We start from the raw sequence: 23,373 nt of genomic DNA, 5'->3' as shown, positions 1-23,373 counted from the left end.
ATTTTTGTCGGTACCAACAGCCAATCACAGCGCTTCATCGTTCTGGCCTTCACCCAACCACGCAAAGACGAGGACACTTAAAAATCAACGCGCTTGATGTGGAAAATTCCTCTATAAACAAGTCTGTATCAACTTGTTTTATCAATGAACTAACTTGATTTTTTGGTACTCTCGCGTTCACATCGTTGCTAGCCATGCTGATTCACTATCAGAAAGAGCGCGAGGGAAAGTTTAATGAGGCTCCTAGCTTCTGATTGGCTGATGAGCGTCCGATTTGTTGGTGCAACTGGGCACTGCTGGGTTGCACCGATACCAATTTTCAGATCGGTGCTGACACCGATCTCTCTGTTCACACCTGCCGACACCGTCTCATCAAATTAGTCGGTACTCGACAAAATCGGCCAGTGTAAATGCACCATAAGTTGGTCTTTAATGCATTTTAACGAGGTACCAAAAATGTTGAGCTCTTTGCTCTAGATAAGCTACATTATATGCTTTATTACTGCCCAATAGCTAAACATAATACATGTATACCTATTTGCGAGAGTATATCGCAGACTATCCCTATTCACAACCATAAATAGACAAAATTGGGTCTTCAGCTGTTGAAGTACTATAGATTCATCTTGATTTTAAATCATCAAACATCCACACATCATCTACTTACCTGAGCTGGTGAAAGAAATTATCTCCAGCAAACTTTTTACTTGGACATCTGGCACTTTTGACAGTATGTTCAAGCGGTCTAAAGCAACGAGACTGTTTATGAGAAATTTGGCTAATTCCTTATTGTTGTCTAGCAATCCTCGAAAAACGCTGTCACCACAAGGGTTCTGCTCCGTTATGATGTCAACAAGCAAGTGGCTGTTGTGTGCCATTTCAATGAGGATTCGCAGTTCATTCCAATGTCTATTTCTTGCAGCAAGATGCATGACCTTACACTGATCACCATGTCGCGTTATTTTCAACAGAGTTAACCTCTCTTCGAGGTTTAAGGTTTCCAAAACCTTTTTCACTATTTCAGGTTGTTTGAGGTCTACAGCCTGATGCAAAACTGTTTCACCATTTTGATCGGTAACTTTAAACAGAGAAAGACATTCCTTTTTTGGAAGGCTGCCAATGATGCTGGACAGCGTGTCTAAGCTCTGCTTCTGTACAGAGATGTGTAGTGGCGTGCTACCATTTTCGTCTTGATGTTTCAGCACGTCAATCCTCTGTTCTTCTGGGATCTCTTTTAAAATTGCCTCAACAGCAGCACTACTGCCATGGCTTGCAGCTTGATGCAGTAGCAGATTATCGTTGCATGGTGTGTAAGGCACAAGAATCCGAATGCATCCGATGAACTCCTTTTTGACCGCAAGGCCAATAGCTGTTCGTTCAGCTTTTTTAGTTTTTAGTGCGAGTACGAATGATAGCGCAGATTTAGGCAGTAGGTTTATGAGCTGTTCAAGCAAGACCTCATTATTTTTCTCGACAGCCATGTGCATCACAGTTTGTCCTTTTTGTGTTTGCTGCTTAAATAGTTGTTGACGAAGCCTTTTTTCAACAGATTTTACAAAGCAAGAGGCTAGTTCAAGATCCTCGTTTTGAATGCAAAGATGCAGAACAATTAGTTGACTGCTGTTGGTGATCTTTAGCAGGGGCAGCCCGGCATCTTTTGGTATCATTTTTAGCAGTTTTGTTATCAGTGGTATAGGTCTCCTTGAGCCACACTTTGCTAGACTGTGGGCTATGGTGTCTCCTTGCGTGTTTACGCACTGTAAAAGCTCAGGAATGTCCGAGATGTTCACGAGGTCTAACGCAGAGATGATGAGTTGGATCTGGGCTCCGTAGCCTAACAAATGGAAGACAGTCTGGCCATCTAGAGTTTGGATTAGTAAAAGTTTGCGTCTGTCCTCCGGGTCTACACATTCAAGTGCCCAAAGAATCCTTTCCCTGTTTTTGGTACCAGCTAATACGTGCAGGATTGTCTCCCCACTACTGTTTTGTTGTTTGAACAGATTGAGCCGTTCCTGTCGTGGAGTCACATCAGCTAATTTCTCAAATGCCTCCTTGGTGCTCGATAGCAAGGTACTTTCGAGTGTGCTCATCGTAGCTTGGTATATTGAATCCGGATTAAGTTCCTACTTTGTAACACCTACAAGTAGATTAGATTTTGTCCAAATCTCCAAAGATAAAAAACGCATTGGCATGCATGGTCAGCCTGTGCAGCTAACTATGCATTGTCGGTATGAGGTCTGTTGGCAAACATATCTGCTTGGATAGTCACTAGTTAGAAATGATTTTTCATACATAAACAGCCCAATATTTATGATGGTCATTATGCATTGCATTATTGCAGAGTTGAGGTTATCTCAAGGTATCCTAGTTAGGCAATAGGTTGTGTGAATTTAAATCAAACCAACAACTAAAACTGTTATTAATTTAATATGCCATTACCTATTTTTAAACAAACGACTTTTCAAGTTCACCTGACAAAACCATTACTGTGAGAAACAGTTTTGCTAAAACATTTAGTGGGCAGCTCTATCAGCCACCTGCTAAATGTTTCCGGAAAAATATTACCAGTTTATGATGTTGACTAACCCTTAGAGGCATGCTGGTTCAGTCATATCATTAACAGGATGTCATCAGCATGCGAAGAAAGACTATAATTTTCTATAGTTAAGTGGTATTATATTGTCCAACTTAACTAATTCTGTCACATTTTCATCTGATGCCTTGCAGTTATTCATCTAGTAGAGTGTAACTATGAGCATTTGTTATATAAAGATCACACCAGTCACTGTACAAACTTGAGTTGTATAGACATTTGAATGATGATGTATAAGGCAATTCCAGGTCATTAAACAGTTTATTGAACAAGCCCTTAGTTTGAACTTTAGCACCGCGTCATTCTTAATACCTCCACTGCTAAATTCTAAATCATCTAGATCAGAAGTGCTAGGTCTTTTACTGGTTGTTACGTGTTATATGTTTGCTAATCATGTTGGAATTTAATCCAATTTTGACTCGCTAGAACACAGGTACATCAGTTATGCTGTTAGATTTCACATTATTATTTTGCTCTACTTTATTAGCAATAATTTCATTTCAAACAGAAATGTATTCCAAATTATGCCATACAAGAATCATAAAAAGGGCAACAGCTCATTAATCAAATCAAAGATATGGTTTGATACATGCATCAAACTAAACTCTATATAGAGTTTAAGATTCCTTTCTCTGTGAGTAGAACAGATACCAGGTGAAACGTTGTTAAAGGAGCTAGTGATAACAATATTTATTAAAATAATTGTTAGATGTTATATGCAACTTGTTCATAATTTCAAGTAAAAATCGAGGATTCAAACTATGAAAAATCTTGGAACATTGACGTAAAATAAACATTAAGCGTACTCAGAGTGAGAAGATTTGGAAATTGTGATGAGATATCAAATATACTAAATACATACAAGACTCATTCTCAGTGCACTCATCTCTAGTTAGTTGAGCACTCCGCTATCTAAAAACTTTCGGAGTGTATTAATATTTTAAAAGTTTGATTGTAATAGTTTTATAATCTATGGACTATACAAGTTGTAAGGTCAGTCACTTTCATGAGACAATGTAATATGCAGTCGGAGGCGAGCGTATAACTTCCTGTCTATACATAATGTAGGTTGACTTTAATGGTGTGATCACATCAAATTCTAGCATTCTAGAAAGTATAGATATTTTTCTATCATTTAAGCTTTTGTTGTTGTTTTAGGTGACCTGACTGCCAGGATGTTCCAAGATTAAAAATAACAAAATGTGATCACAATTCAAACGCTCAGAAGAACAAAGTGTGCCCAAAAATAACAAAAATAGTCGCATTCCTGTTTATAAGTGATAATTATATGGTCTCATCAGCATCGGGTGCTCATATGTTTACAGAGCATTTAGAGCAATACTATGGGACAAATCATTTGAAGCATCTATAGCATTGTACATGTATCCGAGGCTATATTTGAAGTTATATTCTCACAACCATAAGCAAATACACAATAAAATGTATGTCAATAGAGACGCATAACACTGCAACTTGAATGCAATAGCCAATGTCAGTAACAAGAGGGAGAGACAGCCACATGACTTAATTAACATAATTTTGAATAAAGTCTGGGCAGTCTTTTTCTTCTTCACGTTTTAATTGCGATCAAGTTTTGTCAATTTTAAATCAAATTATAGAATAATGTCTATCCTTTCCAATAAAAATCTATCGGAATTTGATGTGTTCACGTCTATATTAGCTGGCGTTCGTAAATACTCAAAGTTGGTGTGACTCTATTGATTCTAATCTTTAATTGCATACTTCAACAATAATCATCAAAAGAGTGGCTATATTTCTTGGTGTTCCATAAAAATTCCATGGTGTTCGAAGTGTTGCTTTCTGTACAGGCTAAAAGTGGGGCCCACAATAAGTTACCTTAGCTCAAGAGAAGATTAATGTATCAGCAGAAATTCAAGTGTTACAGTTGAAGCCGATATGTTAAACTTAAATGATTGCGTCACATTCTCAATGACTTATTTCAATTATTTAGATACAGAGGGAGAGTGATAACATAGCTGATCACATGCTATGTATCAGAATGAGTAATGTCAAAAGCTTGCACAGTGATACATTCAGCTTTTATTAACTCTATTGTTGAGTATTGCATGGGAACAGCTGGATAAACAGTGTGCTCGGCTCACAAAAACAATGCGCAGCGAACAAACGCCTTCTTTTTGTAAATGTAATTACTATTCTTATTGGAGTTGGGCAGGTTATATAGCCTCAGTTAACACTGACTGTAAATACCAAGGTTTGGGTGCCATTTCACCAAGGTTTGGGTACCAATCATTATCGAAAGACTGGGTTTATTATTGAGCAGTCTTTATTGTGGTAATCAATAGTCATATTTTACAACATGTTTTTCACAAGGCACCAATGTACCGACTTTCATTTGCCATCATGATGAATACACGCCGTGTACGGTGGGAAAGGTTAGGTCTCTTCCCTCTGCCTAGCACTAAACTATGCACTCACTGCCTATGGCAGCAGCACAAGATGCCCACAGGTAGAACTTGTAACAACTAGCTATTTTGGATTTAATAGCTTCTGTTCACAATCAGAGCTGACATTTATTTTGGAGGATGGTGGACCCAGCTTCTGAGATGAACAGGCAGCCACATATGCAGTATTATTCGATATACCTTCCTAAGTAGCTTGACGACAAACAGCCTTTTATGGTCATACTTGTGAGGTTTACATGAATCTCACAAATATATCTCGTGAATAAGGCAGGTTCCCTTATTTACAGTTAGTATTCTGTTTTTATCATCTGCCGGACATGTCTAGCTTGTGAAATATTGAAAAACTAGTGTGCCAAAATATTGGTGACTGTTTTAATTATATTTTAAAATGCTTTGAATGTTTAGATGTAATTCAAATTTAGCAAACGCAATGCAGTACAACTGATAGAGGCTCCACGGGCCATTAAAGGACAATGCCAGACGAAAAGTTGATAAAGCAAAACATTCTTTGCATCATATAGCAAGCATTTTGTCAGTTTAGTGTCCATTAGCAATCTATCTAGGTCATCACTCACAGGCCCATTTGCTATCTAGGTCATCACTCATAGGCCCCTCCACTATCTAGATCATCACTCACAGGCCCATTTGCTATCTAGATTACCTCTCATAGGCCCCTACACTAACTACGTCTTCTCTCATAGGCCTCTACACTAACTAGGTCATCACTCATAGACCTCTACACTAACTACATCTTCTCTCATAGGCCTCAACACTAACTAGGTCATCACTCATAGACCTCTACACTAACTACGTCTTCTCTCATGGGCCTCTACACTAACTAGGTCATCACTCATAGATCTCTACGCTCTCTATATTATTACTCATTATACCTCTACGCTCTCTAGTTATCACTCGTATACCTCTACGCTATCTAGTTATCTAAATAGTTTCCCTAACTCTGGTGATAACCAACATGATAGATTCACAATTGCAGCCTTCCGGTTTGTATCATCTTTCAACTAGTAACTAAGCATCATTACTAACACGGTTCCTATTATAACATTCCTACAAAACTGGCTTTCTTTATACGGTTATTAAATGGTCACAGGTTGTTACTGTCAGGCCACATGAAATAGGTTTAAACTTTTTTTGACAATCTATGGTGTTTTTGTGATGGCTGCGATTGACTGTTCGTTTTTAAGCTATTAAGAGCTTGTGATCACATGTCCACATATTTTGCACCTACAACGCAGCAGAGTAAGACATGGTGAATCTTTTGATACCAAATAGCTGTAATGTGCATTTTGTTGCAAGTCAACTTTTAACAATCATAAGCAAATACAAAATATGTTAACTGAGATGGGTAACACTACCGCTTGAACGCAATAGCTGATATCATAGCAAGACGGATAAACAGGAAGTGCCATTTTTTTAGCAGTTTAACTGCAATCGAGTTTTGCCGATTTTAATCTAAAAATGTCCTGCAAGTCAAATTACCTAAAACAACAAATAAAATCTCAAATGATTGAAAAATACACTTTCTGATAAAATCTTTTAAACTTTGAGTTGAGTAACCCTCCAAGGTTAAAAACTGTCAACTATCATGTCTTTGGATGTGATATGCTAACCACCATATCCAAGAAACATTAGAAGGAGCTTCTTCTGATTTGTAATCAAATCATGAAAAGATATCATATGCCATGTAAAAACGTTTAGTGATTTGATTACAACTTAGAGAAATCATCTTTAAAAACCACAACAGTTGAAATGAACACAAATATTTAGAGTAGATCTCACACTGATTGAAGAATGTAAATTGAGGAGAAGATATTGGTGCTCCTAGAATCACTAATATGCTGCACATGCTGTCTTACATACATGTATATTGAAAGTCAAGTGATAGTTCTCCTTCAAATTGAATGTTACGGCCTGATACTGCCATGTTTATATTGTAAACATGGTATTGTATATATTGTAAATGATAGTTCCCCTTTTATTGGAATGTTACAACCTGAAGCTGCCATGTTTTTGCAAATTTATTCACCATGATGATGTCTGTCCTATAAATATTTCTTAAATCATGCCCCAACACTTAGAAGGCTGGGCCTGACATAATTCGGGGAGTTGCTTTCCCACCTGATTTTATGCCGGAGCGGACTCGAATGCGTAGCTTCAATGTGGTTGTTTGTACCTCTGGTTTCTTGAGGAATACGGAACGTTAGTCACTTTGTGCCTAATATGTGTTCAATCAATATCTGAAGTTTGAAACCGATTGGACTATTAGTTTCTTAAATATCGCCAAAATAGCGAGCGCATCTCTAACTGACCAGCAGTAAAATGACTGCTGGCAGAACATTAGTTTCTAAAGACACACTGATTAAAACTCTTAATAATGAACAAACAAATTATAAAAAATAGAAAGCTTTTTCCTCAGCAAAAATGAGGTTTATAGTAAAACTAATTGTTTTTCTATTCATAACAAATATAAACACTCTATCAGACTTGATGTACAGTAATCATTATGTTTCTTCAGTTGTCTCTAGAACATCACTTCCATGAAAAAGCGTGAAAAAATTGCACTACTTGATTTCTGATTTTTTGATTGGTTTCTATAAGATTGGAGCTTAAAAATGATGCTCAGCTCAAAATGAAAAGTGTTATTGTAAGTATTTATCCTAGTTAATGGAAAATTGTTAGTGTGGTTAATTCTGGATCTGGAGACCCTCTAGTATACACAAGAACAGATCTCAGTGTTAAATACTGGTTAGCCGTGCTTTCCACCATAGTTTACAATAACAAATAATCATAACATTGGTGTTAAATGATACATAAAATTGGAATATCGGTGAATGATTGGAGGAAAACATTTTAATCAGATAAAGCATACCAAATCGCAATAACGGACAACAGCCGAACAACAAAATGTTTACTCCAGCTCTGTTACAGCTCAAAAATTGTTGCAATTTCTTTATATATTAAAAAAACATACCTTCGGCGAGTTTGTTGTGTAGCTGACCAAAGCGTGTCATGCTCTCATCACAAAAAATTTGGTTATAGTCCAGCGATTGCAAAAGAGTTGCCTTTGCCCGTGATAGCTAATTGAATACTCCAATGTATTCAAATTGTTTGATTGTATTAATTCAACTACGACAGGTACGCCACTTGCTACACAAAGTAGCCAATGGTTCGATTAGGCTTTTAATTTGTTTTCGAAGCATTCTGAATGGCGTGATATTTGAAGATGAGTAGTGGGGAAGTTCCATTTCCCAACTCGCTTTGGCTTATTTTACACTCTGTTGTCATTCGTACTTAATCATTGACTGTCAGGTCTTCGCATTCCTAACGATCATTTGTAGAATACATTGTTGTCTCACTATTTTCTATTTCCTATGAATGTCAGTTACCAGAATGCTTTTAAGCTAACATCTGAATAGTGGTAAGATTAAAATCAAATAGCACGCATATTGTAACCCACTACAGCAGTAAATTGCAAGGGTATCAACTTGTTATTTCTGACATTTTTACTGAACTAGCAGTGCCATTGTGCAATAGCAATACCTTTTCATACGAAATATGATAGAACCGGGCTGATCCGCGAAAGCTCCATTTAAAAGTTGCCATAATTATAAAAATAAGTATTTATTAAGCAACTCAACTTTGTATAGAGCAATGATTGTTCTATATTTTGTATGGCTTGAACACACCTGGGGTTTTGGATAACAGCAAAAAGTGCTCGGCAGAAATAAACAGAAAGATAAATAGAATAAACTAGTGAAGACAATCACACATGGAGTTGCTCTCTTTTTGTAAAACCATATGCTGTAACTCTTGACACAAATTATTGTCTCTATATTCTGACAGTAAATATACTAATCTCAGTTCCTTAATAATGCTTTATACTGTAGCCTCGGGTCGATCAGCCAGGTATTTAGTTAGCTTTGAATCAGCAGCTACCTTCGCTGTGAACTGCTTAGCCCATGGTGTCAAGGTCATGATGTCTGGAGTACCGGTTTTGCTGAATTCCATGGCCGCAAACAGAAACAGGTCAGCTAGGCCGAGCTGCAATGAAAGAAACCTCATAAAAACATCAAATTGTCTACTTGCACAATTTGGTAAGACAACTCCAAACTTACTTACAGCCTCTGCATGTGTTTTTCTTAGCATCTTACATGTAAATGCAATGAAGTTTTATCGATTTTAATCTGGAAACATTTAGACAAGCAGATCACCTCAAACATAAAAAGCAATTGCAAATGGTAGAAAAGTACTACTACTTTTTGATAAAATGTACAAAAATGTTGTGCAAGTTTATTTTTAATGAATATGCACACAAAAAAGTGATTTCAAACAAATATATAAAATAATGACATTGTACGAAAACCCGATACTGAGCATAAAAAGTTTTCAGTTCAATTTGTTATGCCACAAATTCTATGAATGTCTTTTAAGGTTGTTTAAGACACAACTAAAAAAAATTTATTTATTGTGTTATAATCTTGCCATTATTAGTACCATTTCATGGAAAAGATTTTACTAATTAATTTTTACAATTAGCTTCAGAAGATCGAATTTTTTTTAGTTATGACGAAAATAGTGAGCATCAAACATAACAAAAATTTTTTTGAAATTAATTTGATGATGGAAAACTCTAAAAATAAACTTTGCCGGCAAAAAGTTGAAGACCTCAAGAATAATAGTAATAATAATAAGAATTTAAAGGCTCAAGTAAACTTATCTTTGTTGACACTGTCACGCTTACCTCATTACTGACTATATATTTCTTTCCTCTCTTTTTAGCCAAAGATTCGACATACTCAAGAACCTTTGTCCATTTAGTCTTTGCTTTTTGCAACAATTCCTCGCTGTTCTCAGGGACGGGTACGAGTTTGAAGACTTGCCAATTGTAGATATTAGGTAACGCATACATATTGATACAATCTTGGGCGCACTCAGTAACCAGGTCATGCAAGGTCTCCTCCCATTGAGTTTTTCCGCTTAGCCCTAGAGCAATAATCATAGTGTAAAGAAGGGAAGCGTGTTTGTTTAAAAATTACCTCCTTCACCTAATAAATATCATGACTCACTAGTACCGATCAAAATGCCTACATTTATCTCTGACAAGAATTTTATCCTTAATGTAACTAGTGATAAACTTGTACCAAATATTTAGTCAATTTTATCAGGAATAGCGGTATTTTTTATTATGTGCAATTGTTTTTTGATGTTTGAGGTGATCAGATTGCCAGGATATTTCGAAATAAAAATTGGTAGAACTTGATCTCGATTAAAACGCTCAGATCAAACGAAAGTGTGATAATGACGTTTATAGTTGCAAAGAGACTTATGAAATCGAGGCGTGTAACGCTTCAACCTATAGCAATAGCCGATATCAGCTGTCGCACTGACAACTAGTGATGTCATTTTACACGTATTTCTATTTCTGAGCATTTTAACCACAATCAAGTTGTGTTGATTTTAGACTTGAAACAAACTGACAATCAGGTCATCTCAAACATCAAAAACAATCCCTAATAATAGAAAAATACTGATACTTTCTGATAAAATCTACAAAAGTTTTGTGTAGATTCATCATTTACAGATCCATCATCTAGGTCATAAGGTCATAAGGTCATAAGCATTGGTTTGTAGAAGATGAGTGTTAGACAGAATGGCACTCCATGCTTTAAATGCTGGATCTTAGACTACAACAGGTACCCTGAGGCTAAGGACATCTTGGAGAATAGACACACCGCGAAAGAATGTAGATTAAAGCCTAATAATGTCAGACACCAAAGAATAAAAGGGCAGCAAAACACAGGCAGCAAAATAAAATTAGGGACATACTTTTCCATCTTTAGATCAGAGGAAAGTCATTTCCTTGCAATATTTTACTGCTTGCCTAAGTAGGTTTATAATGTGTATTTATTTATTAAATCATATAATAAAAATAGAGAGAATTAAATGAAAACTTTTGATTTAAATCTGTAACTATAACATGGCTATTGAAATATACAGTTTCACAGAACCCGTATTTTGCAAAGAATATGGCATTTTGCTAAAACCATTTTTGCCATGATTGATCATTATTTGCAGGGTCTCTATTTAAACTTTCACTGCATGAGAAATGGTTTTGACTGAAAGGCTCTCTCCCTGGGATTGTTAATTCGACCCGTTTTTACATCCTCTGTCCTAGTAAAACTGTCACCACTATGAACCCCTCGTGATTGCTTGGATAATCATGATCTATAAACATTGTAGTTGCACACAGCATAATCATAATATGTCCACCAAATCATTTACAACAAACAACCCATTAGAAACTGAGATTTAAGAACCTAAAATCATTGAGAATTTTTGCGAGCGCTCAGAACAAAATCCAGCCTCGAGAAATAAGTTACCTAGTTTTCTTGCTACGTGTCTCGCTATAACATTGGAGTTACACAGCATCCCTTCAGTGGTCTCCAGAACAGGTAGCTGGCCAAATGGTGTCTCTGCAATAAACTTATCTTGTAAGAGAAATTCATAAATATTAGCTGAAATATGAGCCTGTAGAAACTCAAATATAATGCAAACATTGTATTTGAAGTAAATCGTGTTCAAATATTTGAAGAACGGTGCACATCGGCCCTGTAATACGCATCAGATTAAGAAAACTTTAAACGGTATAAAAATTAAATGTTGACCATGCCGTCGCTCTTCAGATTACAACTCAGTTTTGCTAACACTGCTTCTTATCTTTCTATCTAAGAAAGACGGAATTTCTAGTATTTGAAAAGGCTAAAAAAATATCCACACTACGTTATTGCTTTAGAACACAGGCTAAGGCATATCAGCCTGCAATGCCTAAAAGTGAGATTATCTCAATGTCATTTGTACAGACAATAGTGACTCGCGCCATGTACGATTTTCTAATTATTTACTTGTCCAGACACCTTTTAGTTGGTGGCTCACGAGGATTTTATGTAATAAATTGATTTGAGCCATCCTTGCAGGACACACTAGTGGCTCTACCAACCGGCAGATTCTTCACTGAACCACAACTTAGAAAAATCTTACAAAATGCTGGCCACTAATAAATTTTCAGTCAACTTGTGAAAGACGTAATGCCATTATTATGGTAAATTTTAGGTGATGTAACTCAACATGCTTTGGCTTTTTTATTACAATAATGCGGAGTATTTATTTTCACCAATTTATCGACCACCTAATGTTTGATTTTTTAATAGTGAGTACTAACCAAAATGGCACCCAGCCTTTGAAAAACTGATTTATAGAGCTTTGAGTAGTGGTGGATGCCATTTTTATTTTTTCATTGAGAGCAACTCAATACCATTACACTTGTTAGCGAGCTAGATGCTGGCTCGCTACATGAGCATTCCAAGAAATTTCCCCCCTTTCCCAAACAGCCTACCTTCTTGCAGAGGAAGGGGGGGGGGCACTACCGTGCAATAATTTTTCTCAAGTGATTGCTAATGCTATGGGTGTGAAAGGACAGACAAACAAACCAGACAGACCATATTAACAACTTCTTCCCTCAGCCAGTCATCTAACCGCTTATCTAATGATGAACAAAGAATTGTCTGCTGAAATCCGCACACAAGATGGCACCTGCCATTCAGGAAACTGATTGCACTAGGTCATCAGTACTTACTCGGTTTGTATGCTGCAAAGTCATCACCGGTGATACGTGTGTCATCAAACTTTTTTCCAGCCACTACGTAAAGCATTCTGATAGCTTCTCCTCTGGCTCTCAGAGGAAGGTAGACCAGCTTGTCTTTGGTGGCCATTTTTAGTTAGCTTTCTAACCTGTGATCTGCAAGTGAAAATAAAAATTTGTTCCTCAATTTTACCGCTAGCAACAAGCACAAGGGTTGCTTTCTTTTGAGAAATGAGAGCAATACTTACCAGCTGTGCACCCTGCCAATTAGTCGCTCGATGTGTCTATTTAGTGACTGGCTGGCTATCACTGCAAATGGCCCCTTCTACCATCTTAGCAACAGCATCTAAAGCAAACAGGACAGCTTAATATTTTAGTGCTGCGATGGTTTTACAAACTAAAATTAAAAATGCGGGATGTCACATTAATAGTTGTTAAATATAAGGCGTAACAACCTTTTCATTTTACAAAATTTAGATTTGCTTTTCTCAGCATAGCTTTTATCTTAAGGCCATGTTAAACCACCATTGATGCATTCTACCTGCTTACCTACCAACTCGTATAATAGCATTGAACTGTTGTTACAGACCTAAAGCAGATATTGTTTTAGATATGAACTTTATTAATATGGAACCATGAGACATAAAATAATAACGATTATTGAAGTAAAAACACTTTTGCATAAAACTGTTCTCTGTGGGTTGGCAAAGTGTTGGTGTTTGGTAAAAGGTGTAGGGGATTTTATGGGTACATAGAAATTTAATAGATGGTCAGGTAGGTTGGAGATATGATTTGAGTATTTTAGACAGCAAATATATTGAAACACAGCTCATCAGCATTTCAAGCATTTAGACGCTGGGCATAACTGTCCATATCAGGTAACATAACCCTAAACATAGTTTTTGAAAGCATTTTATTTTGTTGTTGTTTGTTTTGGAACTGTTTTAAAAATAGGTTAAAATTTAGTGGTATTGCACACTTTTCGCAATAAACAAAGATTTGAGCTGCTCAACTTCTCAAGATACAATGCAATACATGAAAAATTAAACTCAAAGAATCAACCTTATATCTTGCAAATGCACCTCAACAAAATAATGTCCACTGGCACCAACCACTTCTGACTTCCCCTCAACAAAACCAACTTTACTAACCTGAAAACTGTAGAAAGAGCTGAAATTAAGGCCAGAATGGGTGCTATTCCTTTCTTTGATGCAATTTTTTAACATCTCTTGAAGTGGTTAACTACTAGATGTACCAACTGTGACTTTATGTCATAGAAGGCAAAAGGTTTTCATTGCACTTTTTTGTAAATAACAATCATAACATTTGCCTACGGCAAAGATTTATTATATTATAAAAATTCTAAATGAAAGTTCTTCATCTGACAGTGAAGTGATTTGTATTGAAAAGGTTTATAGCATTGTCACAGCTCTAATATTTTTAGTGAACGCAAAAACTGCTGTGTCATGTCTACTATTAAAAAAAATCAATCCTGCGTCTCCCACCTCGCATACAAACAAACAGCTTCTCTGACTAAACCAATATAATACCCTTGTTCTCTTCATCATATTTGAACAGAGTAAACAGACATCAAATGTCTACCATCATACGAGAGTGAAATCTGCTACTTGCTACACCATTCAACTACTGCTTGCAGTGCTGGCCTTTTTACACTACAGCCATATATAGATAATAACATCACAAAACAATTTCATACTCACTGCATGGATCCTGTCATATTGCAAAAGTGGGTTTAGCTAACCTGTACAGTACTTAAAAATGCCTGTATATTCTAAAGCATATACATTAGAAATTGTCTTAAAGGCTGACTTGCAACATAATTCACATTACAGTTATTTGGTATAATAAGATTCACCATGTCTTACTCTGTTGTGTTGTAGATGCAAAATATATGGGAATGTGATTACAAGCTGTTAAAAGCTAAAAAACGAACAGTTAATCGCAGCCACACGAAACCGCCATTGTTTGGATTCGCTTTCCAAAACTGCTCAAATGGGACGTAGTTGTTACAGGATGGTTTCTGTTTACACTTTCATGCAACCTCATTCGTCGAAATATTTTCACTAATATACTTCACGCATTCAATAAAACCATGTCTATTGTTCTTACACGCCTGTTTTATCGTCATTGTGATGCTGTCACTTTTAGTACTGATATCTTATAACTTACCGTAAAAAATCGTTAAACTTTTTAACCTTAGCTCGAAGGAGTACATATCATTGTCTGCTAATCATGACGAGTCTGTTGGTTACCTGTGATAATCGAAAAGTACTGCAAAAAATATTTGCGAAGTATTGGGTCACATGATCAGATTACGACTTGACGATTGAATAATGTCGAAACAAAACTGTAAAGTAGCGAGCATCTAAATTTAATACGGGAACTTCGGTAAAACCTGAAGTGTTTGTCATAAACTAGTGCTACGATATGTTTTATAGCAAGCTTTTTATTGGTCTTTCAATACACGTGAGAACATCACATGACAAGACGATAACCGAACTGTAATGACAACGTCAGATAAATAAACAGATTCCAATCTATGGCGGCTTTTCGTTTTTGAGCTTTTAAGGGCTTGTAATCACATTTCCACGTATTTGGCACCTACAACACAACAGAGTAAGACATGGTGAATCTTTTGATACCAAATAACTGTAATGTGAATTTTGTAGTAAGTCAACCTTTAAGAGTTGCGCTGACTTATTTACAGTGGTTTTGAGAAAAAAATCTAATTTTGGCTACTTGAAAATAAGGAGTTTCATTGTATTCATTATAATAACATTGATACAAGCTGATCGAACTAGAGGTAAGTTTTCAGCGGTATTATTGGATGTAAGTACATTATAACTTACACTACAATATGTTGTTTAGTTCAGGTAATATTTGTTCGTGATGAAACAATTGCTTAGATAACAGCCACTTCATAATATGGGTTACCACTTACTTCAAACACCAACGCATATGGAATATTTAGTTGGTGAACATAACCTCTCTATAGCTCATTGTTGTTTAAAGGTTATTTGAAAGGAGAATTTTATGAATTTGTAGTTGTGAAAGGTCTTTGACTTGCCAACCAGCTGAGAAACTAAAAACAATTGCAATTAAAACAATTTCTAAGAAACAAGGCAGTGATGCCCTATGAATCTACGAAACTGGGAGCCTAAAGGTCGCGTCATATAAATACATCTAGTGATTTCATTACAAATTAGATCTCATACTGATTGAGGAATGTAAAATGAGGAGAAAATATTGGTGCTCCAAGAATCACTCGTATGCTAAACATGCTGTTTTACATATATTGAAAGAGATAATTCTCTTCAATTTGAAAGTTACGAACTGAGGTTGCCATGTTTATGAACATTTATTCCTGGGCCTGACTTAATTCGAGGAGTTGCTTTCCCACCTGATCTTATGCTTGAGCAAACACGGCTGTGTAGCTTTGTTGTGGTTGTTTGTACTTCTGGTTTATAGAGGCATATGAAACTTTGGTCACTTTGTGCCTAATTTGTTTTCAGTCAAATTCTGAAACTTGTAACCAATTGGACAATTAGTTTCCCAGATATCACCAAAATACCGAGCGCATTTCTATCTGACCGGCAAATATAAAATGTCTACTGACAGAGCATTACTTTCTAATGACACACTAATTGAACTTTGAAATTTGAAACCGTTTAGAATTCTTGGTAATGAAGAAACAAATTAGAAAAATCAGCCAGCTTTTCCTCAGCACAGAGGAGCATCATACTAAAACTATTTGTATTTCTATTCTATGTAACCATTAACATTCCATGTAACCACAAACAAAGCTTTATAGTAAAACTAGTTGTATTTCTATTCTATGTAACCATTAACATTCCATGTAACCACAAACAAAGCTTTATAGTAAAACTAGTTGTATTTCTATTCTATGTAACCATTAACATTCCATGTAACCACAAACAAAGCTTTATAGTAAAACTAGTGGTATTTCTATTCTATGTAACCATTAACATTCCATGTAACCACAAACAAAGCTTTATAGTAAAACTAGTGGTATTTCTATTCTATGTAACCATTAACATTCCATGTAACCACAAACAAAGCTTTATAGTAAAACTAGTTGTATTTCTATTCTATGTAACCATTAACATTCCATGTAACCACAAACAAAGCTTTATAGTAAAACTAGTTGTATTTCTATTCTATGTAACCATTAACATTCCATGTAACCACAAACAAAGCTTTATAGTGAAACTAGTTGTATTTCTATTCTATGTAACCATTAACATTCCATGTAACCACAAACAAAGCTTTATAGTAAAACTAGTTGTATTTCTATTCTATGTAACCATTAACATTCCATGTAACCACAAACAAAGCTTTATAGTAAAACTAGTTATATTTCTATTCTATGTAACCATTAACATTCCATGTAACTACAAACAAAGCTTTATAGTAAAACTAGTTGTATTTCTATTCTATGTAACCATTAATATTCCATGTAACCACAAACAAAGCTTTATAGTAAAACTAGTTGTATTTCTATTCTATGTAACCATTAACATTCCATGTAACCACAAACAAAGCTTTATAGTAAAACTATTTGTATTTCTATTCTATGTAACCATTAACATTCCATGTAACCACAAACAAAGCTTTATAATAAAACTAGTTGTATTTCTATTCTATGTAACCATTAACATTCCATGTAACCACAAACAAAGCTTTATAGTAAAACTAGTTGTATTTCTATTCTATGTAACCATTAACATTCCATGTAACCACAAACAAAGCTTTATAGTAAAACTAGTTATATTTCTATTCTATGTAACCATTAACATTCCATGTAACTACAAACAAAGCTTTATAGTAAAACTAGTTGTATTTCTATTCTACGTAACCATTAACATTCCATGTAACCACAAACAAAGCTATATAGTAAAACTAGTTGTATTTCTATTCTACGTAACCATTAACATTCCATGTAACCACAAACAAAGCTTTATAGTAAAACTAGTTGTATTTCTATTCTATGTAACCATTAACATTCCATGTAACCACAAACAAAGCTTTATAGTAAAACTAATTGTTTTTCTATTCTATGTAACCATTAACATTCCATGTAACCACAAACAAAGCTTTATAGTAAAACTAGTTGTTTTTCTATTCTATGTAACCATTAACATTCCATGTAACCACAAACAAAGCTTTATAGTAAAACTAGTTGTATTTCTATTCTATGTAACCATTAACATTCCATGTAACTACAAACAAAGCTTTATAGTAAAACTAGTTGTATTCCCATTCTATGTAACCATTAATATTCCATGTAACCACAAACAAAGCTTTATAGTAAAACTAGTTGTATTCCTATTCTATGTAACCATTAATATTCCATGTAACCACAAACAAAGCTTTATAGTAAAACTAGTTGTATTCCTATTCTATGTAACCATTAATATTCCATGTAACCACAAACAAAGCTTTATAGTAAAACTAGTTGTATTCCTATTCTATGTAACCATTAATATTCCATGTAACCACAAACAAAGCTTTATAGTAAAACTAGTTGTATTCCTATTCTATGTAACCATTAACATTCCATGTAACCACAAACAAAGCTTTATAGTAAAACTAGTTGTATTTCTATTCTATGTAACCATTAACATTCCATGTAACTACAAACAAAGCTTTATAGTAAAACTAGTTGTATTCCCATTCTATGTAACCATTAATATTCCATGTAACCACAAACAAAGCTTTATAGTAAAACTAGTTGTATTCCCATTCTATGTAACCATTAATATTCCATGTAACCACAAACAAAGCTTTATAGTAAAACTAGTTGTATTCCTATTCTATGTAACCATTAATATTCCATGTAACCACAAACAAAGCTTTATAGTAAAACTAGTTGTATTTCTATTCTATGTAACCATTAACATTCCATGTAACCATAAACAAAGCTTTATAGTAAAACTAGTTGTATTCCTATTCTATGTAACCATTAATATTCCATGTAACCACAAACAAAGCTTTATAGTAAAACTAGTTGTATTCCTATTCTATGTAACCATTAATATTCCATGTAACCACAAACAAAGCTTTATAGTAAAACTAGTTGTATTTCTATTCTATGTAACCATTAACATTCCATGTAACCACAAACAAAGCTTTATAGTAAAACTAGTTGTTTTTCTATTCTATGTAACCATTAACATTCCATGTAACCACAAACAAAGCTTTATAGTAAAACTAGTTGTATTTCTATTCTATGTAACCATTAACATTCCATGTAACCACAAACAAAGCTTTATAGTAAAACTAGTTGTATTTCTATTCTATGTAACCATTAACATTCCATGTAACCACAAACAAAGCTTTATAGTAAAACTAGTGGTATTTCTATTCTATGTAACCATTAACATTCCATGTAACCACAAACAAAGCTTTATAGTAAAACTAGTGGTATTTCTATTCTATGTAACCATTAACATTCCATGTAACCACAAACAAAGCTTTATAGTAAAACTAGTTGTATTTCTATTCTATGTAACCATTAACATTCCATGTAACCACAAACAAAGCTTTATAGTAAAACTAGTTGTATTTCTATTCTATGTAACCATTAACATTCCATGTAACCACAAACAAAGCTTTATAGTGAAACTAGTTGTATTTCTATTCTATGTAACCATTAACATTCCATGTAACCACAAACAAAGCTTTATAGTAAAACTAGTTGTATTTCTATTCTATGTAACCATTAACATTCCATGTAACCACAAACAAAGCTTTATAGTAAAACTAGTTATATTTCTATTCTATGTAACCATTAACATTCCATGTAACTACAAACAAAGCTTTATAGTAAAACTAGTTGTATTTCTATTCTATGTAACCATTAATATTCCATGTAACCACAAACAAAGCTTTATAGTAAAACTAGTTGTATTTCTATTCTATGTAACCATTAACATTCCATGTAACCACAAACAAAGCTTTATAGTAAAACTATTTGTATTTCTATTCTATGTAACCATTAACATTCCATGTAACCACAAACAAAGCTTTATAATAAAACTAGTTGTATTTCTATTCTATGTAACCATTAACATTCCATGTAACCACAAACAAAGCTTTATAGTAAAACTAGTTGTATTTCTATTCTATGTAACCATTAACATTCCATGTAACCACAAACAAAGCTTTATAGTAAAACTAGTTATATTTCTATTCTATGTAACCATTAACATTCCATGTAACTACAAACAAAGCTTTATAGTAAAACTAGTTGTATTTCTATTCTACGTAACCATTAACATTCCATGTAACCACAAACAAAGCTATATAGTAAAACTAGTTGTATTTCTATTCTACGTAACCATTAACATTCCATGTAACCACAAACAAAGCTTTATAGTAAAACTAGTTGTATTTCTATTCTATGTAACCATTAACATTCCATGTAACCACAAACAAAGCTTTATAGTAAAACTAATTGTTTTTCTATTCTATGTAACCATTAACATTCCATGTAACCACAAACAAAGCTTTATAGTAAAACTAGTTGTTTTTCTATTCTATGTAACCATTAACATTCCATGTAACCACAAACAAAGCTTTATAGTAAAACTAGTTGTATTTCTATTCTATGTAACCATTAACATTCCATGTAACTACAAACAAAGCTTTATAGTAAAACTAGTTGTATTCCCATTCTATGTAACCATTAATATTCCATGTAACCACAAACAAAGCTTTATAGTAAAACTAGTTGTATTCCTATTCTATGTAACCATTAATATTCCATGTAACCACAAACAAAGCTTTATAGTAAAACTAGTTGTATTCCTATTCTATGTAACCATTAATATTCCATGTAACCACAAACAAAGCTTTATAGTAAAACTAGTTGTATTCCTATTCTATGTAACCATTAATATTCCATGTAACCACAAACAAAGCTTTATAGTAAAACTAGTTGTATTCCTATTCTATGTAACCATTAATATTCCATGTAACCACAAACAAAGCTTTATAGTAAAACTAGTTGTATTCCTATTCTATGTAACCATTAACATTCCATGTAACCACAAACAAAGCTTTATAGTAAAACTAGTTGTATTTCTATTCTATGTAACCATTAACATTCCATGTAACTACAAACAAAGCTTTATAGTAAAACTAGTTGTATTCCCATTCTATGTAACCATTAATATTCCATGTAACCACAAACAAAGCTTTATAGTAAAACTAGTTGTATTCCCATTCTATGTAACCATTAATATTCCATGTAACCACAAACAAAGCTTTATAGTAAAACTAGTTGTATTCCTATTCTATGTAACCATTAATATTCCATGTAACCACAAACAAAGCTTTATAGTAAAACTAGTTGTATTTCTATTCTATGTAACCATTAACATTCCATGTAACCATAAACAAAGCTTTATAGTAAAACTAGTTGTATTCCTATTCTATGTAACCATTAATATTCCATGTAACCACAAACAAAGCTTTATAGTAAAACTAGTTGTATTCCTATTCTATGTAACCATTAATATTCCATGTAACCACAAACAAAGCTTTATAGTAAAACTAGTTGTATTTCTATTCTATGTAACCATTAATATTCCATGTAACCACAAACAAAGCTTTATAGTAAAACTAATTGTTTTTCTATTCATAACAAATATATGCACTCTATCAGACTCGGTGTACAGTGATCATTATGTTTCTTCAGTTATCTTTAAAATATCACTTCTATGAAGGAGCATGAAAAAATTTTTTATTAATTCATTTTTACTTCTTTGATAGAGTTCTATAAGATTGGATGAAAATGACGTTCAGCTCAAAATGAAAAGTGTTATTGTAAGTTGTTATCCTATCCTCAACTCAAAATGAAAAGTGTTATTGTAAGTTGTTATCCTATCCTCAGCTCAAAATGAAAATGTGTTATTGTAAGTTGTTATCCTATCCTCAGCTCAAAATGAAAAGTGTTATTGTAAGTTGTTATCCTATCCTCAGCTCAAAATGAAAAGTGTTATTGTAAGTTGTTATCCTATCCTCAGCTCAAAATGAAAAGTGTTATTGTAAGTTGTTATCCTACCCTCAACTCAAAATGAAAAGTGTTATTGTAAGTTGTTATCCTATCCTCAGCTCAAAATGAAAAGTGTTATTGTAAGTTGTTATCCTATCCTCGGCTCAAAATGAAAAGTGTTATTGTAAGTTGTTATCCTATCCTCAGCTCAGAATGAAAAGTGTTATTGTAAGTTGTTATCCTATCCTCAGCTCAGAATGAAAAGTGTTATTGTAAGTTGTTATCCTATCCTCAGCTCAGAATGAAAAGTGTTATTGTAAGTTGTTATCCTATCCTCAACTCAAAATGAAAAGTGTTATTGTAAGTTGTTATCCTATCCTCAGCTCAAAATGAAAAGTGTTATTGTAAGTTGTTATCCTATCCTCAGCTCAAAATGAAAAGTGTTATTGTAAGTTGTTATCCTATCCTCAGCTCAAAATGAAAAGTGTTATTGTAAGTTGTTATTCTATCCTCAGCTCAAAATGAAAAGTGTTATTGTAAGTTGTTATCCTATCCTCAACTCAAAATGAAAAGTGTTATTGTAAGTTGTTATCCTATCCTCAGCTCAAAATGAACAGTGTTATTGTAAGTTGTTATCCTATCCTCAGCTCAAAATGAAAAGTGTTATTGTAAGTTGTTATCCTATCCTCAGCTCAGAATGAAAAGTGTTATTGTAAGTTGTTATCCTATCCTCAGCTCAGAATGAAAAGTGTTATTGTAAGTTGTTATCCTATTTAAAGGAAAGTTGTTCATATGCTTAATTCTAGATCAGGACAACCTCTAGTATACACAAGAACAGATCTCAGTGTTAAATACTGGTTAGCCGTGCTTCCCACCATAGTTTACAATAACAAATAGAGGAAACTAATCCAAGCATGGAGAATAGTCATAATATCGGTGTTAAATGATACATAAAATTGGAATATCGGTGAATGATTGGAGGAAAACGTCCTAATCAGACAGAGCATATCAAATTGCAATAATGGACAGCAGCCGAACAACAAAAAGTTTACTCAAGCTCTATTACAGCTCGAAAAATTGTTACAATTTCTCTATAATTATATTAAAAATACTTACCTTCATCTAGTTCGTTTTGTAGCTAGCCAAAACATTTGATGCTCTCACCACAGAAAATTTGGTTATAGTCCAGCGATTGTAAAGGAATGATTAGGATTACAAGAGTAGTTGAATACTACAGTGTATTCAAATTGTTTAATTGTATTATTCAACCGCGACAGGTGTGCCACATGCTATAAAAATAGCCAATGGTTCGATTAAGTATTTAATTTGTTTTTGAAGCATTCTGAATGGCGTGATATTTGAATACTCCAATGTATTCAAGTTGTTTGATTGTATTAATTCAACTACGACAGATACGCCACTTGCTACACAAAGTAGCCAATGGTTCGATTAGGCTTTTAATTTGTTTTCGAAGCATTCTGAATGGCGTGATATTTAAAGATAAGTAGCGGGGAAGTTCCATTTCCCAACTCGCTTTGGCATATTTTACACTCTGTCATCATTCGTACTTAATCATTGACTGTCTGGTCTTTGCATTCCTAACAATTATTTTTAGAATACATTGTTGTCTTACTATTTT

The 23,373-nt window shown here is 34.0% G+C and overlaps 1 protein-coding gene across 2 annotated transcripts; it reads right to left on the bottom strand.

Moving 5' to 3' along the window:
• Positions 1-8,706: 8,706 nt before the first annotated feature.
• On the bottom strand, positions 8,707-22,915 carry LOC137400247 (probable glutathione S-transferase 8). Of its 2 annotated transcripts, none has more exons than XM_068086575.1 (6): positions 22,851-22,915; positions 12,943-13,040; positions 12,689-12,850; positions 11,436-11,528; positions 9,797-10,038; positions 8,707-9,096 (listed from the first exon to the last, which is right to left on the bottom strand). In XM_068086575.1, exons 3-6 carry the CDS (start codon positions 12,822-12,824, stop codon positions 8,932-8,934), a joined length of 636 nt encoding a protein of 211 aa, XP_067942676.1. In that variant the 5' UTR covers positions 12,825-12,850; positions 12,943-13,040; positions 22,851-22,915; the 3' UTR covers positions 8,707-8,931. The 2 variants fall into 2 exon arrangements, with proteins under 2 accessions (XP_067942676.1, XP_067942677.1); XM_068086576.1 differs by lacking the exon at positions 22,851-22,915 and adding an exon at positions 15,657-15,707.
• Between the last annotated feature and the right edge of the window lie 458 nt (positions 22,916-23,373).

The sequence above is a fragment of the Watersipora subatra genome, chromosome 7, assembly GCF_963576615.1.
Source record: "Watersipora subatra chromosome 7, tzWatSuba1.1, whole genome shotgun sequence".
NCBI lineage: Eukaryota > Metazoa > Bryozoa > Gymnolaemata > Cheilostomatida > Watersiporidae > Watersipora > Watersipora subatra.
The sequence above is the reverse complement of the archived record's forward strand: the minus strand, read 5'-3'. Positions and strand labels throughout refer to the sequence as shown.